The sequence below is a fragment of the Xenopus laevis genome, chromosome 7S (genome assembly GCF_017654675.1).
Source record: "Xenopus laevis strain J_2021 chromosome 7S, Xenopus_laevis_v10.1, whole genome shotgun sequence".
Classification (NCBI taxonomy): Eukaryota; Metazoa; Chordata; class Amphibia; order Anura; family Pipidae; genus Xenopus; species Xenopus laevis.
Genome location: NC_054384.1, coordinates 80554684 through 80578904, shown reverse-complemented (window position 1 = coordinate 80578904; position 24221 = coordinate 80554684). Strand labels below are relative to the sequence as shown.

General features: G+C 37.9%; 1 protein-coding gene across 2 annotated transcripts; it reads left to right on the top strand.

The window, feature by feature from the left end:
• The first annotated feature begins 45 nt into the window (after window positions 1–45).
• On the top strand, window positions 46–23116 carry ube2j2.S (ubiquitin conjugating enzyme E2 J2 S homeolog). 2 transcript variants are annotated; one of them, XM_018227877.2, is made up of 8 exons: window positions 58–194; window positions 1815–1901; window positions 4193–4323; window positions 15579–15619; window positions 16273–16375; window positions 17966–18104; window positions 19606–19686; window positions 21797–23116. In XM_018227877.2, the coding sequence occupies exons 3-8, from the start codon at window positions 4193–4195 to the stop codon at window positions 22070–22072; spliced, it is 771 nt and encodes a 256-aa protein (XP_018083366.1). In that variant the 5' UTR covers window positions 58–194; window positions 1815–1901; the 3' UTR covers window positions 22073–23116. The 2 variants fall into 2 exon arrangements, with proteins under 2 accessions (XP_018083365.1, XP_018083366.1); XM_018227876.2 differs by lacking the exon at window positions 1815–1901 and having other exon boundaries at window positions 46–194.
• The last annotated feature ends 1105 nt before the right edge of the window (window positions 23117–24221 follow it).

Genomic DNA, 24221 nt, shown 5'->3' with positions numbered 1-24221 from the left:
TGTCCTGGCTTTTCCCTCCCACAGGGACGTCACGGCGTTTATTCGTGTGCTGTGACGTCACGTTCTCGCGAGACGAGACTCGTACTATATGGAGTAGCTGTCCGGAAGGGTTGGAGGAAGACGCTACCTATTGGGTAGTGAAAAGACAACGAGGAGAAAGACAGGAAAGGGGCGAAGTTGAGCCGCGTTAAGAGGTGAGAGAAGCGGGGGGGGGGGGGGGGAGGTGTTACAGAGGAAAAGAGCAAGAGGCGACGCTGTGAGTTATGATTTAGGCCCTATAAGTAAATAGGAAGTGGCCGGGAATCAGGGCCCAACTCACCTCTGACAATTAAGGGAGGGACCCGGTGTCCTGTCACTGTACCACTCGCCACCCCTTCCTTCCAAGTCCTTTTACATTTGGGGAATAGAAACTAGGCCTTAACAGTTCTGCTGAGCTGCAGTGGCAAAGCCTCAAGTCTGACAGCCCAGGACATTTGCTTTCAGTTTGACTTCAGAGACCTAGTCTAGTCTCAGTTGATTGTTTTTGTCTGTGGTACATGCACGGGGATCACAATACTAAAGAATTGGATCATTTCATGCTTCGCTTGGAACAATAACACTGTAATGGCCTCATAACAGACCCTTGTGTATATACCATATGTGATCAGACTGTATTGTCTGCCTTGCACATCACTATAGCACATTGCTCAAAATGCTGCACTTGGCTACATACAGTTAGGTATATTATCTCCAAAGTTAAAGGGGTTGTTCACCTTTAAATTAACTTTTAGTATGATGTAGAGAGGGATAGTCTGAGACAATTTGCAATTGGATTTCATTTTTTTTATTATTTGTGGCTTTTGAGCTATTTAGCTTTTTATTCAGCAGCTCTCCAGTTTGCAAGTTCGCCAATCTGGTTGCTAGGCTCCAAATGACCCTAGCAACCATTCATTGATTTGAAAGAGACTGGAATAGGAGAGGCCTACATAGACAGGTGAGCAATAAAACATAGCAAGAACAATACATTTGTAGCCATACAGAGCATTTGTTTTTTAGATGGGGTCTGTGACCCCTATTTGAAAGCTGGAAAGAGTCAGAATAAAAAGGCAAATAATTCAAAAACATATTTAAAGACAAATAAATAATGATCAATTGAAAAGTTACTTAGTTAGCATACTTAAACTACCCCTTTAATCCATACTCTTTCTTAATTTGTATCAGTAAAATCCCCCATATATATCTATATCTCGCCTCTAAGGGTTTCTCTCCTCTGCCCACATTCACAGAGGTTTTTTCAATGGCATCGTCTTTACCCATAAATATATAATCCCCTACCGCTACACCACACCTTGTTGGACCAAGATACCCCTCACCATTCACAGGTGGTATGCCTAGTCCAGTATCCAGTGCGGCAACCCTCCCTACATCTGAGTTTCCCTCCTCACCTCTGCCCATATTCACAGAGGTTTTTTCAATGGCATCATCTTTATCCACGCTTTACAGTATAACTAGCCCTGAGTTATGTCCAGATACAATCGGTCACATTCCTTTGCCTGTGCTTTATTCAGACTCTTCCTCTCTTTGTTCTTTGCTCTTACCTAATACCCCTGGATAGTCTGTTTTTGATTTGCGGCTCACATATAGATGCATGACTTGATAGTCTTTCACCACAATGCATAGGTTCCAAGCTACTATTCCTTAGTAACCCGCCTCCGGTCCGCTATTTACTCCCAGGCACCCTCTACTGGCCAGACAACCTCTAATAACACTGTAGGTTGTGGCCCCAAGCGAGCTCTCAATGATGCTACACTCTTCCTGTTTGTACAACATTTCAGATACCGACCCCAAATACCTACAGGTTGCAGCAAGGTAGTGACGCTTCTCTTCTTTACGCACAACCCTTGGTGCGGAGACTTTAATGGGTATGTTCCAATAAACGTCCTTATTATTAAACGGTTTTAACATTGTACGCTACAATTAAGTACTATACCCTGCCGCATATGCGTTATTCTAGTGGCCACATTCACTAAATTTTGTTCATGTAACGGTACTCACAGGACTCACATTTATGTACTGAAGTTCTTTATCTAACTATATACATTGTTTCTCCTTGATATGATCGGCCTGGCCACACGAGGTTGCTACATTGTATAGATTAACTTCCCTGAGGACACACATTTGTCACTTTAAATATTGTCATGTATCATGTTACTTATTCTGGTTTGTATTTTGATTTTTCTGCAATCCCTCTGCATTTTATTGTTATTTATATGTTTTTGCATAGCCCTCCCACGTCAATGACACTGTATGACGTCACCTATACCCTCTTCCCACCCCTGGTGATTTAAAATGGTTGCTGTTGTTTGTTTTGCTCACTTTGAGAAAGGCTAGGAACCTAGGCGAAACGTTAGTTCTTTTTTTTGCTTCATTTTTTCACCATAAGACCTGTGAGTGCAAGATATATATATATATATATATATATATATATATATATATATATATATATATATATATATATATATATATATATATATATATATATATATATATATATATATATATATATGTATGTATGTATGTAATACCTGTTACCCAGACATAAACATATATATAATAAAAGTTATTTTCAAATTAAACATGATACAAAAATTATTTTTTTTTTATTAAAATATCCACACCTGTCAAAAAACGATTTTTTTTTAAAAAAAAAATCTTGACGCCACTCATATATTGCCTTAGGCATAAAGGCGGAGCAGACAAATACTTCCACTTTTCATTCTGCACTTCAAAGATGTCACGGCGCCTATTCTTCAGTAACTACTTCATAGGTATGGGTGTCCGGATTATATGTCCATTCTGTCCTATAAACAAGATTTTGGGAAGATGCAAAGTGTTCAGCAATGGCGCTTGCTGTGGATTTCAAAACTGAAAGAAAGCAAGGTTTAAAAAAACTTATATCATTTGTGTAAAGTTTATTTCTCTTGACTAACATGGTCAAATGGGATTTGGAATTATTGTAAGTGGTGACAGGTGTTCTTTGAAGAGCAAGTCAACCCCAAAATAAAATTGTCTAAGAAAATATAATTGTAAGCAGCTTTCCATTATACATTTATTATATTTCTATTGAAAGCAACATTTACCTAACTCCTAGTTGTTAATTTTTAAACAATATTTCAAAAGTCAGTTACCCAGCAGTACCTTAGGTATAGAGGCGGGGCAGGCAATTACTTTCACTTTTCATTCAGCACTTCCTAGATGTCAGTGCTTTCCCCACATTTCCCCCAGTTCTCTTAATCATTTAATTGTGTAACCAGTGCATGGGGATTGACATCAGGTCTCCCATTCTGGTGCACAAACAAGATTCTGAGATGATACAAGACTTGTCTTAATAACAGTGTCCACAAAATGGCTCCTGCCTACTTGTTATTATTAATTTCCAGATAAAAGGAAACTAGGTTCAAATACCTTTTACAGTGTAATTAAAGTTCATTTTGCTTGACTAACATGATAAAATAGGGTTTGGAATTATTTTTTGGGTGACGGGTCCCCTTCAAGAAGCTTCCCCTGAGAATAGACTGGGACAGACAAAAGAAAATATAATTTTAAGCAACTTTCCATTATACATTTATTAAATTGCTATTGAAAGCAACATTTACCTATCTCCTAGTTGTTACTTTTAAAATAATATTTCAAAAGTCAGTTACTCAGCAGACAGGTCTGTAAAGAAGCTTCCCCTGAGAATAGACGGGGACAGACACACACTGCATTCATTAGCACTATATATACAAATAACTTAAAAACCATAATGAATGTATATTGTAAAGATTTTCTGAATTATGTTTTCTTTTGTTAGGCAAGACATTATTTTTTGGCTTAACATTCGAAGTAAATATAATGGCACTCTAGGCAGTTTTAGTGATTCAAAGTGAATGGAATCATCACTATATGTGGAGTTCTTGCATTATATTACTCAAATTTTTTTTTCCAGGAATTTCACATCTGTCATTAGGACGGCAGAGTTTCGCAGTAACTAAAAATTGGGAGGATGGTCATTTCTAACTACCTCTACAAAAATGGTCACTAAACATGTGTCTGTGCTGTTGTTTAACTGAACATTATACCAAAGCGCACCTGCTTTTGAGTATATATATATATATATATATATATATGTGAATTAATAAATTTTTACAAGTTACCTTACTTTTTTACTCAGATGAGCAACAACAGTAATAAGAGAGCTCCAACAACTGCCACCCAGAGGTTAAAACAGGATTACCTGAGGATCAAGAAAGACCCAGTGCCTTACATTTGTGCAGAACCCCTTCCTTCAAATATCCTTGAATGGTAAGAATTGTTTAACAGGACCAGTGTTTACAAAAAAGGGAAATAATCTTGCAACATAACTTGCCCCCCCCCCATTACATGTCATAGACGTTTTTATTGTTAATTAAGTTTACACGTTGACTGATACATACATAGTGAAAGAAAAGTAACTGTGTGGAGTCCTATATCTTCTGAGTAGCTATGGTAGCAGCCATTCAAGCACAGGATACACCGTAGATAACAGATACATTTGAAGAATCCCATTGTATGCTACTGAGCTTACCTGTTATCTTCTGTGTATTCTGTGCCTTTTCTCCTTTTTTCAACTTTAAATGGTTGCCCCCATGGATACGCAGCTGCTTGTTTATATATACTATTGTGATATTTCTGAAGCAAAAACGCCAGTTTTACGGGTCTAGAGCAACACAACATTATATTTTCTTTACTTTAAAAGACTTTCATTTTTTGGTTTTACTGTTCCTTTTTTTGCAAATTCAAAAGTGTTGAAGTTTGGATCTTCCTTACAGTATCTCCTTTTTTGTTGTCTTAATACTCTGTAGATATATCTGTTTATAGTAAATGTTTTAGACTTCCATATTGCTTGTGAGTTGGAGAATACAATGAGAATACTTGAAATGCTCTTGTGCCTTCCCAGAATTGAACCCTCTTAGTCTTATTTTCTCTATGGTATTGCAATATGCAGCTCAGAGAGGTGTACAAGTATGGGATCTATTATCTGGCAACCTACAATCCAGAAAACCCTGCACTATACCAGTTAATTTTTCATATTGTCCCTTTATTTTTTCCAACTAACGGTTCTACCTTTTCGACTGACTGAATAAGGAACCTGTTGATAATACACATTTGGGCAGATGTATCAAAGATCGAATTTGGAATTGATGCAAATTTTTTTTTTACTCTAATAAATTCGAATGCACTCACAACTCGAATGGGAGGTTATTTATGAAAAAAAAATTGAACGTCTAAAATTGATCGAATGGGAACGATCAGAAAATTAGTTTCATATTCGAATCGAATACGAACGAAACATAAATTGAATTTTCCTCCGAAAAAACCTTGAATGTCAGGATTGCTTTTAAAATATTCAAATGAATCAATGGACCACTGCCATTGATTTGTTAATGACTTTGGCAGGTTTTAGGTGGTGAATATTCGAATTAAAACTGTTTGCATGGTCGAGGTTTGATTAATCTCGTGTTCGAATTTACATTCAAATTCATTAAAATTCCAATGTGCCAATTTTGATACAAAAATAAATTCGAATTTACTATTCGAGCCTTAATAAATCTGCCCTATTGTGTCCTAAGGCAGGGGCACGAGTTTTGTCCTATGTATTGGCAACTTAAATTATTTTGTGCAGCATCTTGAGCTATATGTATATGCAATGTACGTGGCCACGGTACATGTATGTGCAAAACCAGAGAACAGAACAAGCATTAAATGCCTATATTCAGGTTTACTTGTGTATTCTATCATGTATCAATATTTGAATTTCAAATTAATTTAAGTTTGTTTTTTTTATCTCTCATGAATTTGATTTTACTCAAAATTCAAATATTTGATCATTCATTATAAAAATCAAATATCTTAAACTCGGACAAATTTTACCAACCTGAAAACTCGAATCAAATTCAATTCGAATTTGATTAAACTCGATTCGTGTTTTTTCTCCGAAAAAAAAACTTGAATGTCAGGAAGGCTGCAAACATCTCTAAAATTGCTGGACCTCTCCCAGGTTTAAGGTGGCAAATAGTCAAATTCAAATTCTTTTTAAAAAAACCTCAAATCTTGTTAGGATGATTCCCTAGTCGAAAATGACAGTTTTGACCATAAAAATTTGAATTTTTAATTCAACCCATAATAATCTGCCATTTAATGTAGTAATGTTAGAGCACATGTTAGTGCATTTTTCTACTTAAGGGTAAATTAAGTTAATATACAGTGAATAAAGTACCCCCTCTTGTAAATTATAAGGATATTATGAGTTACAGAGGAGTTTCATGACCATATAAAAACACGTAGCTGAAGGTCGAGTGTTTTTATACACTTCATGCAACTCCGAGGTAACTTCTAATATCCTCATATTTTGCAACTGGGGGTACTTTATTAATTATAATACACACGTTTCAGTGAGTCATGTGACAGAAATGACATCAGAACTCACCGTTTATAAGGATATAATTTACAAGATATTCATGGCTTTTGTGTATTATATCCTAATATTTCATACCAAGGGCACATTCCTTGCAGCCTCCTAAGCAGATCACCACAAATTAGACATGGCCCATATAATCTATCGATTAAGCCTAGTATTAAAAAGTAAAAAACGTTCTTGTACATCACTTACATTGTGTTGTTGGTATTTCTTTGTCTCTCCAAATGTGTTTGCTAAAGTACAGACTTTTATGTGCAAATCAGACTGAAGCACAAGTAGAAAGTATGTATAATTCTGTTTAAGCAGGAACGGCTACTTGTTCCATTTAGCTTCTGCTACGTCTTCATTCAGGCAAACATGTAAATAAAAGGTTTTTTAGATCATCTATCCCTATGTACACATTTTCACCAGTGCTGAAACAAGTGCCTTTAATTGGCCTTGTGCAATGAGGCAAAATATAAACACAGTGCTAGTTGCTTCTGTATAAATAATCAAAAAACTTGCCTTATAAACAATTGTGCTACATTGATCAAAGACCCAGTGAAAAATGTAGATGTTACTGTACAATCCATCATGTTTTCTGTTTTATATTCCACTCCACAGTAGCTGTGTTGTATAGCATTAAAGGGGTTGTTCACCTTTGAGATAAGTTTTAGTATGATGTAGAGTGACATTCTGAGATAATTTGCAATTTGTTTTAATTTTTTATTATTGAAGGTTTTTGAGTTATTTAGCTTTTTATACAGCAGCTCATTTTAAGCAATCTGGTAACTAGGGCCCAAATTACCCTAGCAACCATACAATGCTTTGAATAAGAGACTGGAATATGAATAAGAGAGTCTGGATAGATGGATCAGTAATAAAAAGTAGCAATATAAATACATTTGTAGCCTTACAGAGCATTTGTTTTTTAGAAGGGGACAGCAACTCCCATTTGAAAGTTGCAAAGAATCAGAAGAAAAAGGCAAATGACTATAAAACTATAAAAAAAAAAAAAAAATAAAACCAATTGGAAAGTTGCTTAGAATTGGTTGTTCTATAACATCATAAAAGTTACTTTAAAGGCAATCCCCCTTTTCACTAGTGATACATAGATTTCTTAGTGACCTGTGGGTTTCATTTTATTTTATCATTTTGGAGCAGTAGGTTTTCTTAATGTTTAGTTAAACAGCCCCTTTATTAAAATGAACGTTTAGTATTGTGAAGACTAGCATATCTTAAAGGGGAAGGAAACCTAGTCGGCGCAAACCCACCACCCCCCCTCCCGTTTGTTGCCCACCCTCCCTCCTCCCACCTGGCCTACCCGTCCCACTGGGCAAATGCCCCTAACTTGTTACTTACCCTTCTGCGCAGGTCCAGTCAAGGGAGTTCACAGACGACATCTTCCACGTGATCATCTTCCTGCTTTGAACGGCGCATGCGCAGTAGGATCATTTTGCCGGTACGATCTACTGCGCATGCGCATGTGACTTTTGGCGCATGCGCAGTAGATCCGTACCGGCGAAATGATCCTACTGCGCATGTGCCAAAACGCCGTTCACAGCAGGAAGAAGATCGCGTGGAAGAAGAAGAAGTCTGTGAACTCCCTGGACTGGACCTGCGCAGAAGGGTAAGTAACAAGTTAGGGGCATTTGCCCAGCGGGACGGGTAGGCCAAGGGGGAGGAGGGAGGGTGGGCAACAAACGGGTGGGGGGGTGGGGGGTTTGCGCCGACTAGGTTTCCTTCCCCTTTAAACTGTAAACCCAGTCTCCATTGCATTTCTGCTGGTTTGCCTATCTATTTACATGAGATCTCATTATGGAATAGGCAGGACATACAATGAATTATACAATAATAGTACAGGTATGGGATCCATTATCCAGAATAAATTATCAATAAAGCTCTGAATTATGGAAAGTCAAACCCCCATTTTATCCAGTTGGGTTTATTTAATGTTTTTTTTTACAAAAAAAAAAATTAGGGGTTTATTTAATGTTTACATCATTTTTTAGTAGACTTAAGGTATGAAGATCTGAATTTCGGAAAGACCCAATATTTGGAAAACTCCATGTCTTGTGCATTCTTGATAACAGATCCGATACCTGTATTTGCAGACATCTGCTTTTCTAATTAATTGTAATGTCAATCGCTATTTTTAAAATAGGCAACATAGGCGTGTTCTATTCACCATCCAGTTCTCCCTGAAACCAATATGGAGGTCAAAATGCCACTTGTGCCATAAATGGGTTCCTGTATGTGGCTTTATATTATGTTGTTCTTAAAGAAGACATTTTTTGTTAAAAATAAGAATGTACCAGTGCGTTATACTTATTTAGATATAGAAAAATTGTGCTTAAAAAGGTAGTTTCAGGCTGATTTATTTGAATATTGCAGGGGAACCAGCGGCACTCTGCTCACTGCACTTTAGGACAGGAACCAATCCGCAGCTAGCAGGACCTGATAGGGAACTGAAGCCTGTCTGTGCTTGTGTGACTGCAGGGCTCTGATTGGCTGTCCCCCTCCTACTGTGCTTCAGGCAGGGACCGTTAGGACATACTCACCCCTCATTTGAAACAGGGACCAGTGAACATCTATAGGGAGCTCTAATAAAGGGGCTATTTTTAAAGATAACATTATTTTTTACATCTTAAGCACCATCTAAAAGCAACACCATATATTACTCATAATTGACTATTTTTTTTCATTTATCCTATGTCTCCTTTAAACAAAAAACAAACCCAGAAGTGCAGTGCCAAGCTTCATTAACTAGCCAAAGCTGCTTCCTTTAGATCCTTCCTGAACAAATGTCCCATTTGTGGTTGTAAATCCAACATGCTCAATGAATGCATTGTAAGTGTATAGCTAATAGTAAATATTTTCCGTCTAGCTTCTTACAAGGTCCTGCAAAGTGAACAAACATCCCTACGTGGCATAAACTTGAAATAGAGACTGCAGGGAATGTTTACTTTAAAACAAACAAGCAATAAAAAACTGAGTAAGCTAACTTGAGTGCAATAATTTGATCACTTTGCTGATTTTTATGACATTTATTTGTCCCATTGATTAGTACAGGTATAGGATCCATTATCTGGAAAGCAGTTATCCAGAAAGCTCAGAATTACAGAAAGAACGTCTCCCATAGACTCCATTTTGTCCAAATAATCCACATTTTTTTTAAAGTCATGTGACTTGTGCCTGCACTTTAGGCGAGAAATGCTTTCTGGCAGGCTGCTGTTTTTCCTTCTCAATGTAACTGAATGTGTCTCAGTGGGACATGGGTTTTTACTATCGAGTGTTGTTCTTAGATCTACCAGGCAGCTGTTATCTTGTGTTAGGGAGCTGTTATCTTGTGTTAGGGAGCTGCTATCTGGTTACCTTCCCATTGTTCTTTTGTTTGGCTGCTGGGGGGGAAAGGGAGGGGGTGATATCACTCCAACTTGCAGTAAAGAGTGATTGAAGTTTATCAGAGCACAAGTCACATGACTTGGGGCAGCTGGGAAATTGACAATATGTCTAGCCCCATGTCAGATTTCAAAATTGAATATAAAAAAATCTGTTTGCTCTTTTGAGAAATGGATTTCAGAGCAGAATTCTGCTGGATTAGCACTATTAACTGACTCATTTTGAAAAAATTTTTTTCCCATGACAGTATCCCTTTAAGCCCCTTTTTTTCCAAGATTGGATCTGTATATTAGTGAATGTTCAGGCAGGCTGTCTTGTACATGTTGTTTCAATATATCTTATGATGCTGTTTTTGAGCAATTTTTACAGACACATTTATTTTTATTTATTTTGATGTTGTTTTATAACAGAAATTAAGCACTTGTGTCCATATTTCTTCCTTTTAGCAGTGGCATCAAAGGGGACACTTTAGTTAAGTCCTATCAAAGTGATGGGACTTGGCTAAAAAAGCATTTCATTTATATTCGTTATTAAAGTACACGGTAACCGCAGATATTGTCAGCAGATAAGAATCTTCTGTAAGAGCAGTGCAGTGTTAAATAAATGTGGTAGTAAATCATTTATCTACTGGTGCTAGTGGCTGCTGAGATGTGATGTTGAGACTGGACGGGTGCAGTAGCGCCCATACTGAAGATTCTTACCTGCTGCTGTCGATCTTTGTGTTTTTATGTTATAGGAAGAAGCCAGAAACACTGTGGCATAAGTACCAGTGTTAAGTGTTAATACAATTCAGGGGTTCCATTTTTGCAACTTAAAGGAGCAAAATAAAAAACTCTCTCGTCTGTTTCTCTTCATTCTCTCTTCATGCAGGAATTGGGTGTTAGATATTCATTGATAGTTGCATCCAATATATCTTATTAGGGGGGGCTCCTTTTGCCTAGAAGATGTATAAGAGCTCACCAGATATCCGGTCTCTCTACATGCAGAATTTGTGCAAAAGGCAGTTATTTTGTTTGTACTAGAATCAGTTATTTGAGTGAGCTTTAATACATCTGCTAGGAAAGAGATACCCCCCCCCCCCCCCATAAATGCAGGTAAACTAACTAGAGATGCACCAAATCCACTATTTTGGATTTAGCCGAACCCCCGAATCCTTCGTAAAGGAATCTGCCGAATACCGAATCTGAATACATATTTGCATATGCAAATTAGGGGTGGAATGGGGAAAACAATTTGTATTCCTTGTATTGTGACAAAAAGACGTGATTTCCCTCCCTGCCCCTGATTTGCATATGCAAATCAGGATTCGGATTTGATTCAGCTGAGCAAAATGATTTTGGCCGAACCCTGCTGAAAAAGGCTGAATCTCTAAACGAATCCTGGATTCGGTGAATCCCTAAAACAAACCAATATAGCTCAGCTCAATTTCTATTTTGAAAAGTGGCAAACCGCTACTCTTAATTCCTTTTGCTTCTCTAGTCTCAAAATTAGAATCCTTCTAAATATTCATGACATAGCGATAACTACTCCAAATAGCCTATATCGCTCGCCCCTAATCCACGATGACCCCGGTGTATGAACCTCAGAAAGCAGGGCCGACCGGCACTCAGCGGATCCACAGGACCAGAGAGATTGAATTAAAAGAATATTTTATTTATGCAAAATTAAAAATATAAATCTGCATCTCCATCCACCTTATGCATTTCGTACCCATTCAGGGCGCTTAGTCATGGGTCATTGACACTTTAACCAATCAAGATTGTAGGATAGGAAACGCACTCACAGGAATAGACGAGTGGCCCGGGTGCATCGCCCTGAACCCGTAGTTGGAGGTGAAATACACTTGAAGACAAAAATCGGCAAGCACACCATGTTCCTCTCATAGGTTAAAACGATCAATTTTCTTTCAACAAGTTACAAAACTCAAACGTCCTCGACGTCCTCATTCATCTGACACCCAACTGCTGCATGAAGACAGAATAAAGAGAAAAGATGCTGAGAGAGGGATTGTGAAGATAAATTATTTCAGAAACTATGCAGAATATTTAATTGATTGTATTTAGAAAGTTTCTTATTTCATTATGACGAAGCTAATATTACATTTTCATTTTTGCTATAGTTCCCCTGTAAATGTATTTGGAGAAATGCTTCTTTTGTATAACGCTACCCCTTTGACAGGATTTTGCAGAAGTTGAGCATCCCCTTTAATATTATGACTGCATGTTCTCTATTAAATATGCCCTCCTTACCCTTGTCCCTGTGAAAAGGCTCAACTATTTTACTGCTTAGTCAACACACGGCTCTGTGTATGCTCATAGTGATATCTTCTGACCGAGAGCTTTCTGCTCTGGATCCACCCCTTCTGCATTACAGTCAGCAAATAAAAAGCAAAATTACCCTTTGTGAGATTACAGCAATCTGGTAATGGTTTCCCTGATTCTCACGGCCCACCACCTACAATTTTAAACTGTTTCTATGGTTTTTGAATTATCAATGTTGCTCTGCAGCTGTGCTGTTTTGTTATTTAATGAGTGGTCTATTTGCTTAGCTAGCACACCTTGCAGCTTATACAGTGTTTGTGTGACATACGTGAAGGTAAATAGCAGTCAGTATCAATAGACTGATGACATTTTAAAGGGGTTGTTCACCTTCCAAACCCTTTTTTCAGATCAGCTGGTTTCAGATCGTTCACCGGAAATAAATACTTTTTCCAATTACTTTCTATTTACTATGTGTGACTGTTTTTCTAATATAGAAGTGTAAACTGTAATTTTTGACATTCTAAAGCAGCTCTGGGAGGGGGCGGGGGTCGCCAACCCTGTAAACTGTTATTCCAAATCCTATTTTATCATGTTAATCAAGCAAAATGAACTTTAATTACACTAAATTATTTGAATCGTGTTTCCTTTAGTCTGGGATTTCATAATTATGGCAAGCAGGCAGGAGCCATTTTGTGGACACTGTTATTAAAGGGCATGTAAAGTCTAAAATAGAATAAGGCTAGAAATGCTGTATTTTGCATACTAAATATAAACATGAACTTACTGCACCACAAGCCTAATCAAACAAATAATTTATGCTTTCAAAGTTGGCTACAGGGGGGTCACCATCTTGTAACTTTGTTAAACATCTTTGCAAGACTAAGACTGTGCACATGCTCAGTGTGGTCTGGGCTGCTTAGGGATCGTCATAAACAAAGCTGCTTGAGTTCTGCATGGCTGGGAAGTAAGGAGGGGGCTCCCCCTGCTGTTCATAAGTATGATTGTTTCCCTGCTCAGCAGTTAGGGACTATCTGACAATTCCTATCCACAGCAGTAAATGAAGGGAGAATTTTACTGCATACAGTCAGGTTTCTTATAAAAACAGTACACATTTTTTTTTATAAAAGTATATTGGAGATAGGTTTCTTTTTCATTAAAGAAAGTAAAAATGGGAGTTTATTTTTTTGCCTTTACATGCCCTTTAAGACAAGCCTTGCATCTTCTCAGATTCTTGTTTGTGCTCCAGAATGTCCATCCCCATGCCCTGGCTACACAATTAAATGGTGAAAACAGAGATTTTTGTGTCTGGGTGAGAGATCCACTTTAAGGTCTGCACCAGAATTACTGAGCTGCCAGACTGAAACACCAGCGACAGGAAAATTAAACTTTAAACTTAGATTTTGGATAAACGGTAAAAGTTAGATGAAAAGTGAATGAAAAAAGTATTTATTTCTGGTGATAAATCTGAAAACAATTGAACTGAAAAGTTTTTTGTTTTTTTTTGAAGGCTAACAACCCCTTAAAGATATTCCCCCTCCTTGTTTTGCCTATAAACAAAAGTTACTTTCACTTTACAAACTCACACAGCTATATACACTCCTTACAAATAATTTTGACAAGGGTTAAACATTTTTACCTTTTAACATCTTAGAGCAGTGCTGTCCAACTTCTGTGGTACCGAGGGCCAAAATTTTACTGGCCTATGTGGAGGAGGGCCGATAATGGAAGTCAGTGTTGGCCACTCCCTCTTTTAAACCACACCCACTGTAAACCACACCCATATTATCACAAGAAATTTTAAGATCATATCCACATTTAACGGTGGAAACTCACCAAAAAACCAAATGGTTGTTGCTCACTGCAGTGAAATCCCTCATCACTCATATGTGAAAAATTTAAGCCATGTTAAACATACCCTTAAATTCATTTGCCTCATCCTCCCCTGTGGATAATACAACAACCCCCAACACATGATTAAACACTTTAGGAGCCGTTAACAACAATTTCCAAATGCGAATAATCCCAAAAACAATCCCCAACAGGCCACAGGTAGCGTAGGGCAAGCAGAGAATGGCACACACAAGCAGCACTGGGCAAGCAGAGAATGGCACACACATGGAGGCAGGGCCGGGCCAAGGTATTTTTGCACTCTAGGCAAGGGCTTCAATCAGTGCCCCCCCCACCCAGTCCTGCATTACCATTTCCCACCTTACCAGTCATATAGCCCCCTGTACCTGTGCCAGCACCTATCATGTTGCCCCCATTTGCACCTATGCCAATGGCAGTCAATACCTCAGATTGCCCCCAGGCCCCAATCTGTACCTGTGCCAGCATAAGACAAAACATCCATCAAATGTTTACCCCCAATCTGTACCTATGCCAGCGGCAACCAAAAGAATCCATCATATTGTCCCAATTTGTTCTGTTGCAGCAGTAGCCAAAAATCAATCATATTGCCCTCAAACATCTGTGTACCTGAGCCAGCAACAGCCAATCCCTTATATTGCCCCCAATCTGTACCTGTGCCAGCATCAGCCAAAAATACACACTATTGCCTCCATATATGTACTTGTGCCAGCAGCAGCCAAATAGACATCATATCATCTGTTTACCTGTGCAAGTAGCAGCCAAGATATTGCCCACAAATATGTACCTGTGTCAGCAGCTGTGAAAAGGGAGCTGGGGAGTGATTCTGTCTGGAACATGGGGTTTATAAAGTTGAAAAACGATTAAAGGCCAAGCAAATCATGGTTTAAAAAAAGAAAGAAAGGAAATTCCCCTTAAGTGTGCCCCCCCCCCCATGATTGCGCCCTAGGCAGGCGCCTACTCTGCCTGCCCCTAGTTCCAGCCCTGCAGGGAGGGGAAGGCAGAACAGATTAGGAGACAGGGAAAACTCTCATTCTAATATGAACTACATATAGTGACACAGTGCTGGTGCCCCATTAGCATTTAGAATAAGGTGTGAACAGGGGAACAATGTGGGCAGTTTCAGTCTGGGTCTCAGGTGGAACAGTACAGGGCTTTAGGGGAGTGAACAATAGAGGTGTCACAAGTGTGAACAATGCAGGGGGATCACAGGTGTGAACAATACAGGGGGTTAGAGTCTGAATTTGAGGTTTAAACAATGCAGGGGCCAGTTAATCTCTGTAGTGATACCTTTTAAAGTTTACATATGGTAAACAGACACAGCATCTAGGGGGGCCACAGCGGCCCGTGGGCCGCCAGTTTTACAGCCCTGTTTTAGAGGACCAAGATACCATTTTCCATAACTGCTAATCGGATGATAAGACAAATTCTTGCATAGGCTGTAGGCAAGATGTTGAGATTTAATTGAAATACAATTTAAAAGGAAGATTTCTTAAAATATCAACATGATGTTATGTATGCGTAATGTGAATTTGCATTTTTTTTCCAAAATGATTATTTGTTTCATATAAACCTTTACTTTTGATTTATAGGCACTATGTGGTGCGAGGACCTGAGACGACACCCTATGAAGGTATGTAGATCTCACAATACTGTTTACTATGTTTCAGTAAGGACAGGGATAATGTATGGTTAGCAGGAGTTACTGGCACCATTTGAAAAATCATTTGCATATCATCTATAGAACCCCATTTCCTGCTTTTTTTTTTTTCTCCCCACACAAGATAGATTTTCTTTTTATATTGAATTTTGAAATCTGACATGGGACTAGAAATATCTGTTTCCCAGCTGCCCCCAGTCATGTGACTTGTGCTCTGATAAACTTCAGTCACTCTTTACTGCTGTACTGCAAGTTGGAGTGATCACCCCCTCCGTTTCCCCCGCAGCATCCAGAACAATGGGAAGGTAACCAGATAGCTGCTCCCTAACACAAGATAACAACTGCCTATAAGCCTAAGGTGCTTTTTACTAGTAACATGACTTCCCTTTAATCCATATACTGTATCTATCAGCTATAGGAAGTAATGATACATTCAGATAGGGTTTATGCAGCTTTTCTGTCTAAGCCCATCTGAGCTCATGTCAAAAGGGGGTAAGAGGGGTTATATTTTCCTGTTTTAACTTACCTGTTAAAACCTACATAATGTTATCTAGTTCACGTATAGTACTTATAGTGAAGATATGTTTTCTGCAGACTTTAATTTTCTTAATTTTTCTCTTTACTAGGCGGTTATTACCATGGCAAGCTTGTTTTTCCGAGAGAATTTCCTTTTAAACCTCCTAGTATTTATATGATCACTCCAAATGGACGATTTAAATGTAATACCCGGTAAGGTGTTTTTCTTTTTTTTATAGATACATGTTTCAGAATAACCAAAGTGTATTGTAACATGGGCATTTGTCCTTCATAAAAGAAACTGAAACTGCTGTGGACTACTTCCCTATATATTAATATGGAATTGCTTTGGAGGTCGGCAGCAACCCAAAAATTGCCATGGGACATTAGATGTTGTTTACTATTCTGAAAGAGCAAAAGCACAAAAAGGCTGGAGTACCCCCCTTAAAGGGGATGTAAAGGCAAAAAAATAAAACCCAATTTTTACTTTCTTTAATGAAAAAGAAATCTATCTTCAATATACTTTAATTAAAAACTGTACCGTTTTTTTTTTATACGAAACCTGACTTTATGCAGTGAAATTCCCCCTTCATTTTACTTGCTCTGACTGCAGCAGATAGGACTTCCCAGAACACTAGCAGCTTTGTTTGTTTCCCTGTAAAGCAGCCGGAGACATGTAGAGATTTGTACCTACAGACCCAGGGAAATCTGAATATTCTGATTATTAATCTTTCTGTATCCGCTTCTATGGCAGAAATTATTTGACTTGTGCTGTTTTAATAATTTATGGCGATCCCTAAGCTTAACCTCCCAACTGAAGCCCAGACCACACTGAGCATGTGCATGGTCTTGGTCATTTGTTTAATTAGGCTACTCGTGCAGTAAGTTCATATTTAGTATACAAAATATAGCATTTCTAGCATTATTCTATTTTAGACTTTTAGTTCCCCATTAATGCTCTTCTACTAAACCCTCTGATGGTACTGGTCCTGTCAGGCAGTAAGGACAAGACCTGTTGTAACCTGCACCCTCTGAATGACACGGGTCCTACCCTCCCCTCACAAACACAGCACAGGCAGCTTTTGTTATCTTAGGGAGTATCCATAGGCCTTTGCGCTTCAGTTGTACATTTGTGGAAGGTAGTGTGAAAGTGTAAATAGAGGTGTTGTCAGGTTTTTCCACTTTGCACACTGCTATTTTTAAAATAAGTGACCCCTAAAATCTTAGTCTGCTTCTTACCCTAAACAGCTGGTATGAATAGTTGTTTTTGTTTGTTTAAAGGGGTGGTTCACCTTTCAGTTAATTCTTGGTATGTTCTAGAATTGCTAATTCTAAGCAACTTTTCATTTGGCCTTTCTTTTTTTAATAGTTTTTAAATTATTTGCCTTCTGATTCTTTCCAAGCGTTCAAATGGGTCACTGACCCCATCTAAAAAAACAAATGCTCTGTAAGGCTACACATTTATTGCTATTACTACTTTTAGTACTCCTCATTCTATTCAGGTCCTCTCCTATTCATATTCCAGTTTCTTATTGAAAATCTGTACATTTGCAATTTTTCAGCAATTTAGTTGCAAGGGCCCAAATTACCCTAGAAAACTGTAGAGCTGCCCAATAAAAAGCTTAAATAACTCAAAGCACACAAATAATAAAAAAATTAAATTGCAAATTGCTGAACAACCCCTTTAATTTCTGTGTTTAATTTTTGATCCTGCTAAGATTTCATGGTTTTAAAGATTATTTTCTCATCTACATTTACCCTTTATAATCTGTTTTATGTATTTGCTTTTATTTTTCCCAATAGTCTCTGCCTTTCGATCACAGACTTCCATCCTGACACTTGGAATCCAGCATGGTCAGTGTCCACAATCCTAACTGGTCTTCTTAGCTTTATGGTAGAAAAAGGTCCCACGCTGGGGAGCATAGAAACATCAGATTTTACAGTAAGTTCCACTACCATTTCATACTGCAAGTTATAGTTTGGATATGTAAATGTTTATAGTATGTAAGTGCAATTTAAATCTTCACCTGCAGTGACATTTGTCACATTTTGTCCCTTCTGCCACCTCCGATAGTAGTTCTTTTCCCTCATGTTTCTTTTACTCCCTATGAAAACTAAATCATTTTATTTGTACCAGCATAGCAGTTAAACTAGCCAGATGGAGAATACATTTTGCAAGACTGTAACTAAAGTAAATGAAGAGAAATGAAACCAAGAAATATAATCAATTTAAAGGAAAATTATGCCCCTCAAACAGTGTAGGTCTCTATTAAGATATATTGCTTAAAGGAGAAGGAAACCCTTTTTGTAAAAGTCCCCGCACCCCCCCCCCCACCCGACGTAGACCCCCTCCCTCCAGGTTAACTACCCCCCAAGAAATGCCCCATACTTACCCCTCGTCGCAGATTCTTCCAGTGGGGTTCCACGCATCCATCTTCCGCATCCTCTGTAAGCTGACTGAGAGATCTGTATTTCTGCACATGCGCAGTTGGAGCAGTTTGCGACAACTGTGCATGCACGGAATTACATGGAAATTGGTGAGGGAGAGTGGTCTACGTGGGGTACGGGGGTTTTTTGCAAAAGGGTTTCCTTCTCCTTTAAAACAGCTCATATGTAAAACCCTGCTTGTAAACAAACCATTTTCATAATAATATACTTTTTTAGTAGTATGTGCTATTGGGTAATCATAAATAGAAAATTGCCATTTTAAAAAATAAGGACAGCCCCCTGGGATCTTATGATTCACGGTGCACACAAACATACCAACAAACCATACTTGTTGGGTCACATGAGCCAATTAACAGACAGATTTCTGTCCTTTGCTTGAACACTTCTTCCTGTTACAGTTAGAGTTGCAGTATATCTGAGGCAGCTCAGAGACCATCACAAAATGGTGGTTCAAGGCAAGAGATGTAAAAGGGCAATATTTACTTAAATATATATATCGGTATGATAAGATTCTTTAATATGCCACTTAATTTGACATCTGTTGCTCAAGTATTCCTTTTGGGCATATAGTTTTCCTTTAAAATAATAGGCAAAATAAATATTTTCAGCAGAAACTCCTTAATCTATAATCTTGAGTTTACCTGTCAGTTGTGAATAACTGCACTTATTACCCTCATGTCGCTCTGATATACCCAGAAGGTGAACTATAAAAAAAAATCTATGCACACACATAAACACTTTTGGTTTATACAAGTGAAAAGTTATGTTAAAGATATAAGAGATTTCTCCATTTCATGCTTATTACAACTGAGGCGTACATTAGGTGGTTTCCTTATCATACATTTATTACTTCACCATAAAAAAATGCTGTAACACTTGCTTGTCAGGAACAAAACTAAAATCTTTATGGTAAAAAAAGTGATGTTCTGGTTATGCATTTCAGACAAAAGTATTTAAAAAAAAAAAATGTAACTTTTCTTTGCCCCACCCCACAGAAACGACAGCTAGCGGCACAAAGTTTAGCGTTCAACTTAAAAGATAAAGTATTCTGTGAACTGTTCCCAGATGTTGTAGAGGTGAGGCTTTTTTTCTGTGTTATTTGTATTTATGCCACTAATTGATCGATTTGCTTTCAAAATGCCTGCTGCAGTGCTGTTGTATCTCAGGAAAGTATATAGGCACTTCCCAATTAATTTTATGTTGTATCTCAAGTAGTGAAGAATTTCTGGGCACCTCACCACCTAGAATAGAATGCAGACATATAATTCAAATAGCCAGTTTATTTTATAGGTGCATGCTGTGCCAAAATAAATACAGGTATGGGACCTATTATCCAGAATGCACAGGACCTGGGTTTTTCCAGATAACGTATCTCTCTGTAATTTGGATCTTCATATCTTAAGTCTACTAGAAAATCACGTAAATATTAATGAAACCCAATAGGCTGGTTTTGCTTCCAAAAATCATTATTTATATCTTAGTTGGGATCAAGTACAAGGTACTGTTTTATTATTACAGAGAAAAGGAAAAAAATTGATTAATTATAATGGAGTCTATGGGAGACAGTCTTTCTGTAATTTCTGGATAACTGGTTTCCGGATAACGGATCCCATACCTGTAATAAAATTACCCGTTCAAATCATCTTAAAGTTGCCTTTCCAGCAATACAGATAGATGGCAATATGTTTGCATTGGGATTCAGTATTTGCAGTCAGTCTTTTCTTGTCTATAGAACAAAGTGTTTTGATTATCTAGTGCATATGACCACAAAACTGCAGCTAAAGTTCTTTGACAACGTCTTCTTGCTCAATGTCTTGTATAACACAACCTACTAAAAAATAAAACAAGCTGCTATGTGCCGCTAATATCCTTCTGCTCTGTCCACACAAAAAGCCATCAGAGGAAATTGCATTACAGCCTCTGATCAAGATGACTACAGTGGTATCTATCGTGTTTTTTTTGGGTTTTGATTCAAAAACTGTAGTCCGTGGTATTTTGTTCTGAACCAGGGCAGTAGTTGTGGTGTTTGCACTGCAGAGAATAGCCAACTGTAATATTAGCCTTAAAGGAGAATTCAACTTGTAGTTTAAAAAACCCTCTTCCCCCCCCCCCCTACCCTTGGTAGACCTCCCAGCCTACCTTCCCCCCCTCCACCCCCCAAGGCAAATGCCCCTATTTTTTTTTTTTACTCACCCCTCTGTGCAGATTCTGGCCTCAGAGTTTACGGCAGCCATCTTCTTCTTCTCCATCTTCATCTTCGTGTATTGACTGCACTTTCGGTGCATGCGCAGTTGGAGTAAATTTCTGGTCCCGAACAACTTTAGGAAATTTTAGTGACTTTTGGTACATGCGCAGTTGTTCGGGACCGGAAATTTACTCCAACTGCGCATGCGCTGAAACTTTTGAAAAAGATGAAATAAAGAAGATGGCTGCCTTGAACTCAGAGGCCAGAAGCTGCATGGAGGGGTAAGTAAAAAATTAGGGGCAGGTAGGCTGGGGGGAGGAGGGAGGGGGGTCTACCCAGGGGAGGGGGGAGGTTTTTTTTTTTTTTATTACTGGTTGAATTCTCCTTTAACATGCTTTCTTACCCATAATTGCTCTGAAACATATATTTTCCTAAATAAGACTTTGTATTACTCCACATTTTACAGTTCTCTATTTCAGTACTTCTACGTAGCTCCTGAGTGTGCACAATATATATATATATATATATATATATATATATATATATATATATATATATATATATATATATATATATATATATATATATATATATATATATATATATATATATATATATATATATATCTCTCATACCCATTGAAATAAATTGGTGGGACCCACGAATAAAAAAAAAAATGTAAAATGCGGGAAAAATGACTTGCAAGAAAAGTCAAGAAAACCCTTTAGGCACATTGAGATCCATTAGTAAGAGATCCTTTGAGTAATGCATTTGGCCCAGAAATTTCCAGTTGGACTTGTATTCTAAAGAACAGCCGTAAAAATGTTACATTTGTCACATACTAAGCGAAGACTTGATTTTTGAACTTCAAATTGTGCAGAATAATAGTTCAATAATATTTGAAATGCTTTGCTATGGTCCTCAAGACTTGGCATTAGCTTTCAAGCTTAGTTTTGGGGAATATAATAAACATTTCTTTAAACTTCTGACCTATTTTTCAGGAGATCAAACAAAAACAGCGTGCACAAGAGGAGCTAAGCAACAGGCCGCAGACACTTCCTCTCCCAGATGTTGTACCTGAAACAGAAGCACACATTGGCCAAAATGGGGCAGCACTTCATGTTCCATTGGCAGGAGCAAATCATCCAGGCCTTCAGCAGCCAAACCGTAACCATGGACTATTGGGAGGTGCTCTGGCTAATGTATTCGTAATAGTTGGGTTTGCAGCCTTTGCCTACACAGTCAAGTATGTACTGAGAAGCATAGCCCAGGAATGAAGGCCTTGTCTGAAGTGCAAAAAGACAGAATCGGAGACCAAACTAGCACTTGCCAGAGAACATGGACTGCTTTGTGCGGTTGGACTCCCACACCACATCTCGGGTCATTGCTATTTGTGCTACTGTTGTACAGATGATATATCCGTTGTCTCATGGGATTATTTTCTTTTTTTTTTTTCTTTTTTAGAACAAGAAGAGTGGTTGAGTGTTTTCTATGGAAGCAAACATAATAAGAGAACCCGATGGATGTTCACTGCAGTCTGTCTGGTTGTTAAATCCATAATCACCAGATGTCTTCATTTTTACCATCTATTTAGAACAAAAATGTTGGTACAAAAAAATCTGTTACCTTTTAAAAAAGGAAAAAAAAAACCTTTTTTATGCAAGTCTGCACACAATAAGTAAAGGCAGCCATCCAGCACCTTTCTAAGATGACACCAACATCTGTGGCCAAACTTTTTATACCCACTGTTTATCTACAACACCGTGCACTTACAGGATCCAGAACATGTGTCCTATTGTGGATATCCATCAGCCAGCGATTAGGTCCCTATTGTAAAAAGATTACATTTTCAAGTAAAACTGTAAGACATAGATAGAATAGTGAGGTGGATTTTTATTAAAATATATCCTGTATTAATTATATTTGGATTAATTTATCTTGTAATAAAAAGGATATTGCCCTCCTAAATGGTTCAGATAATCCCAAGATATCCTTTCAATGTGTTCTAGCAAAAAAAATATCAGATTACATATGCATAAAGCAATTCTTAATGATATCCTACAACATTCTGGAGGCCAGTAATGAGTAGCAGAAGACAAAAGCAAAAGCTGTGGTCCTGCATGTAGGATAGTGCTGAAAATATGTTGACAAATGTACAAATTCATCATATTGATGTTTAGCACGTCAGCATTTTTGCTGCCGTCTGTTTGCAAAGAATGTTTCGCACCAAAACCAACAGACGTCTGGGTCAGTCATAGATAATGCCCAAATCCTGTCTGAAAGTTTATTGTAGAATAAACAATTTGCAAACCCTTCCAAAATTACAATTTCCTTTAATATTACCGTATCATTGTCTTGCAGAGTGGGTATTACAGATGGTTGCATGCTTTTACATCAGAGCTTTAATAATGATGTCATATGTAAAGAAAAGTCTGTGTAGAGAGTGATCTTAAAGGTATACTGCCATGGGAAACATGTTTTTTTCAAAACACATCAGTTAATAGTGCTGCTGCAGCAGAATTCTGCACTGAAAGTCATTTTTCAAAAGAGCAAACAGATTTTGTTATACTCTGTTTTGAAATCTGACATGGGGTTAGACATATTGTCACCACCCTAAAGTGCAGGCACAAGTCACATGACCAGGGGCAGCTGGGAAAATGACAAAATGTCTAGCCCCATGTCAGATTTTTAGAATTGGATATAAAAAAAATCTGTTTGCTCTTTTGAGAAATGGATTTCAGTGCAGAATTCTGCTGGAGCAGCACTATTAACTGATGTGTTTTGGAAAAAATATGTTTTTCTATGACCATATCCCTTTAATATTTAAAATTATTTCAGGTAACATGTTTTTGGGCCCAATGTTACAATAACAATTACACATTTAGGGACATATTTATTAACATTGGAGACCAGTGATGTTTCTCATAGCAACCAATAATTTGCTTGCTTTTTCTTTTTACTTATAGGTGATTTTGTAGGTCAAATCGAATTGCTGGCGGGTTTCTATGGGCAACATCACTGCTGATGTTGGTCTCCAGTGATAATAAATACACCCCCTTAGTGTATCACCCTCTGCCCTGCTGGTTTGTTATATGGTGATGTGCAGGTGTGTGACTGTGAGATCTGGTGGATAAGAAGTTCTACTAAAAAGGGTATTACTAGAAGACCCATTGCTGCTATGACAAATGATCTCTTTATGGTGGCATTTATTTGCAAGGAGATCACTAATTCAAAACAAGCAAAGGTGAGTGTGGAATGGGCCTAATAAAGCACAACGCAAGCCGAGGGAAGCACCATGGCTGCAACACTTTTTGAAAGACTTTCTGATCACAGAGAATGTCCTTTGACAAAGGCATGTTAAAGCTTGGGGGTTCTGAGCTGTACCGAATTGTTGTGCGTCTTCCTTGATAAATGTGTCATTTATTA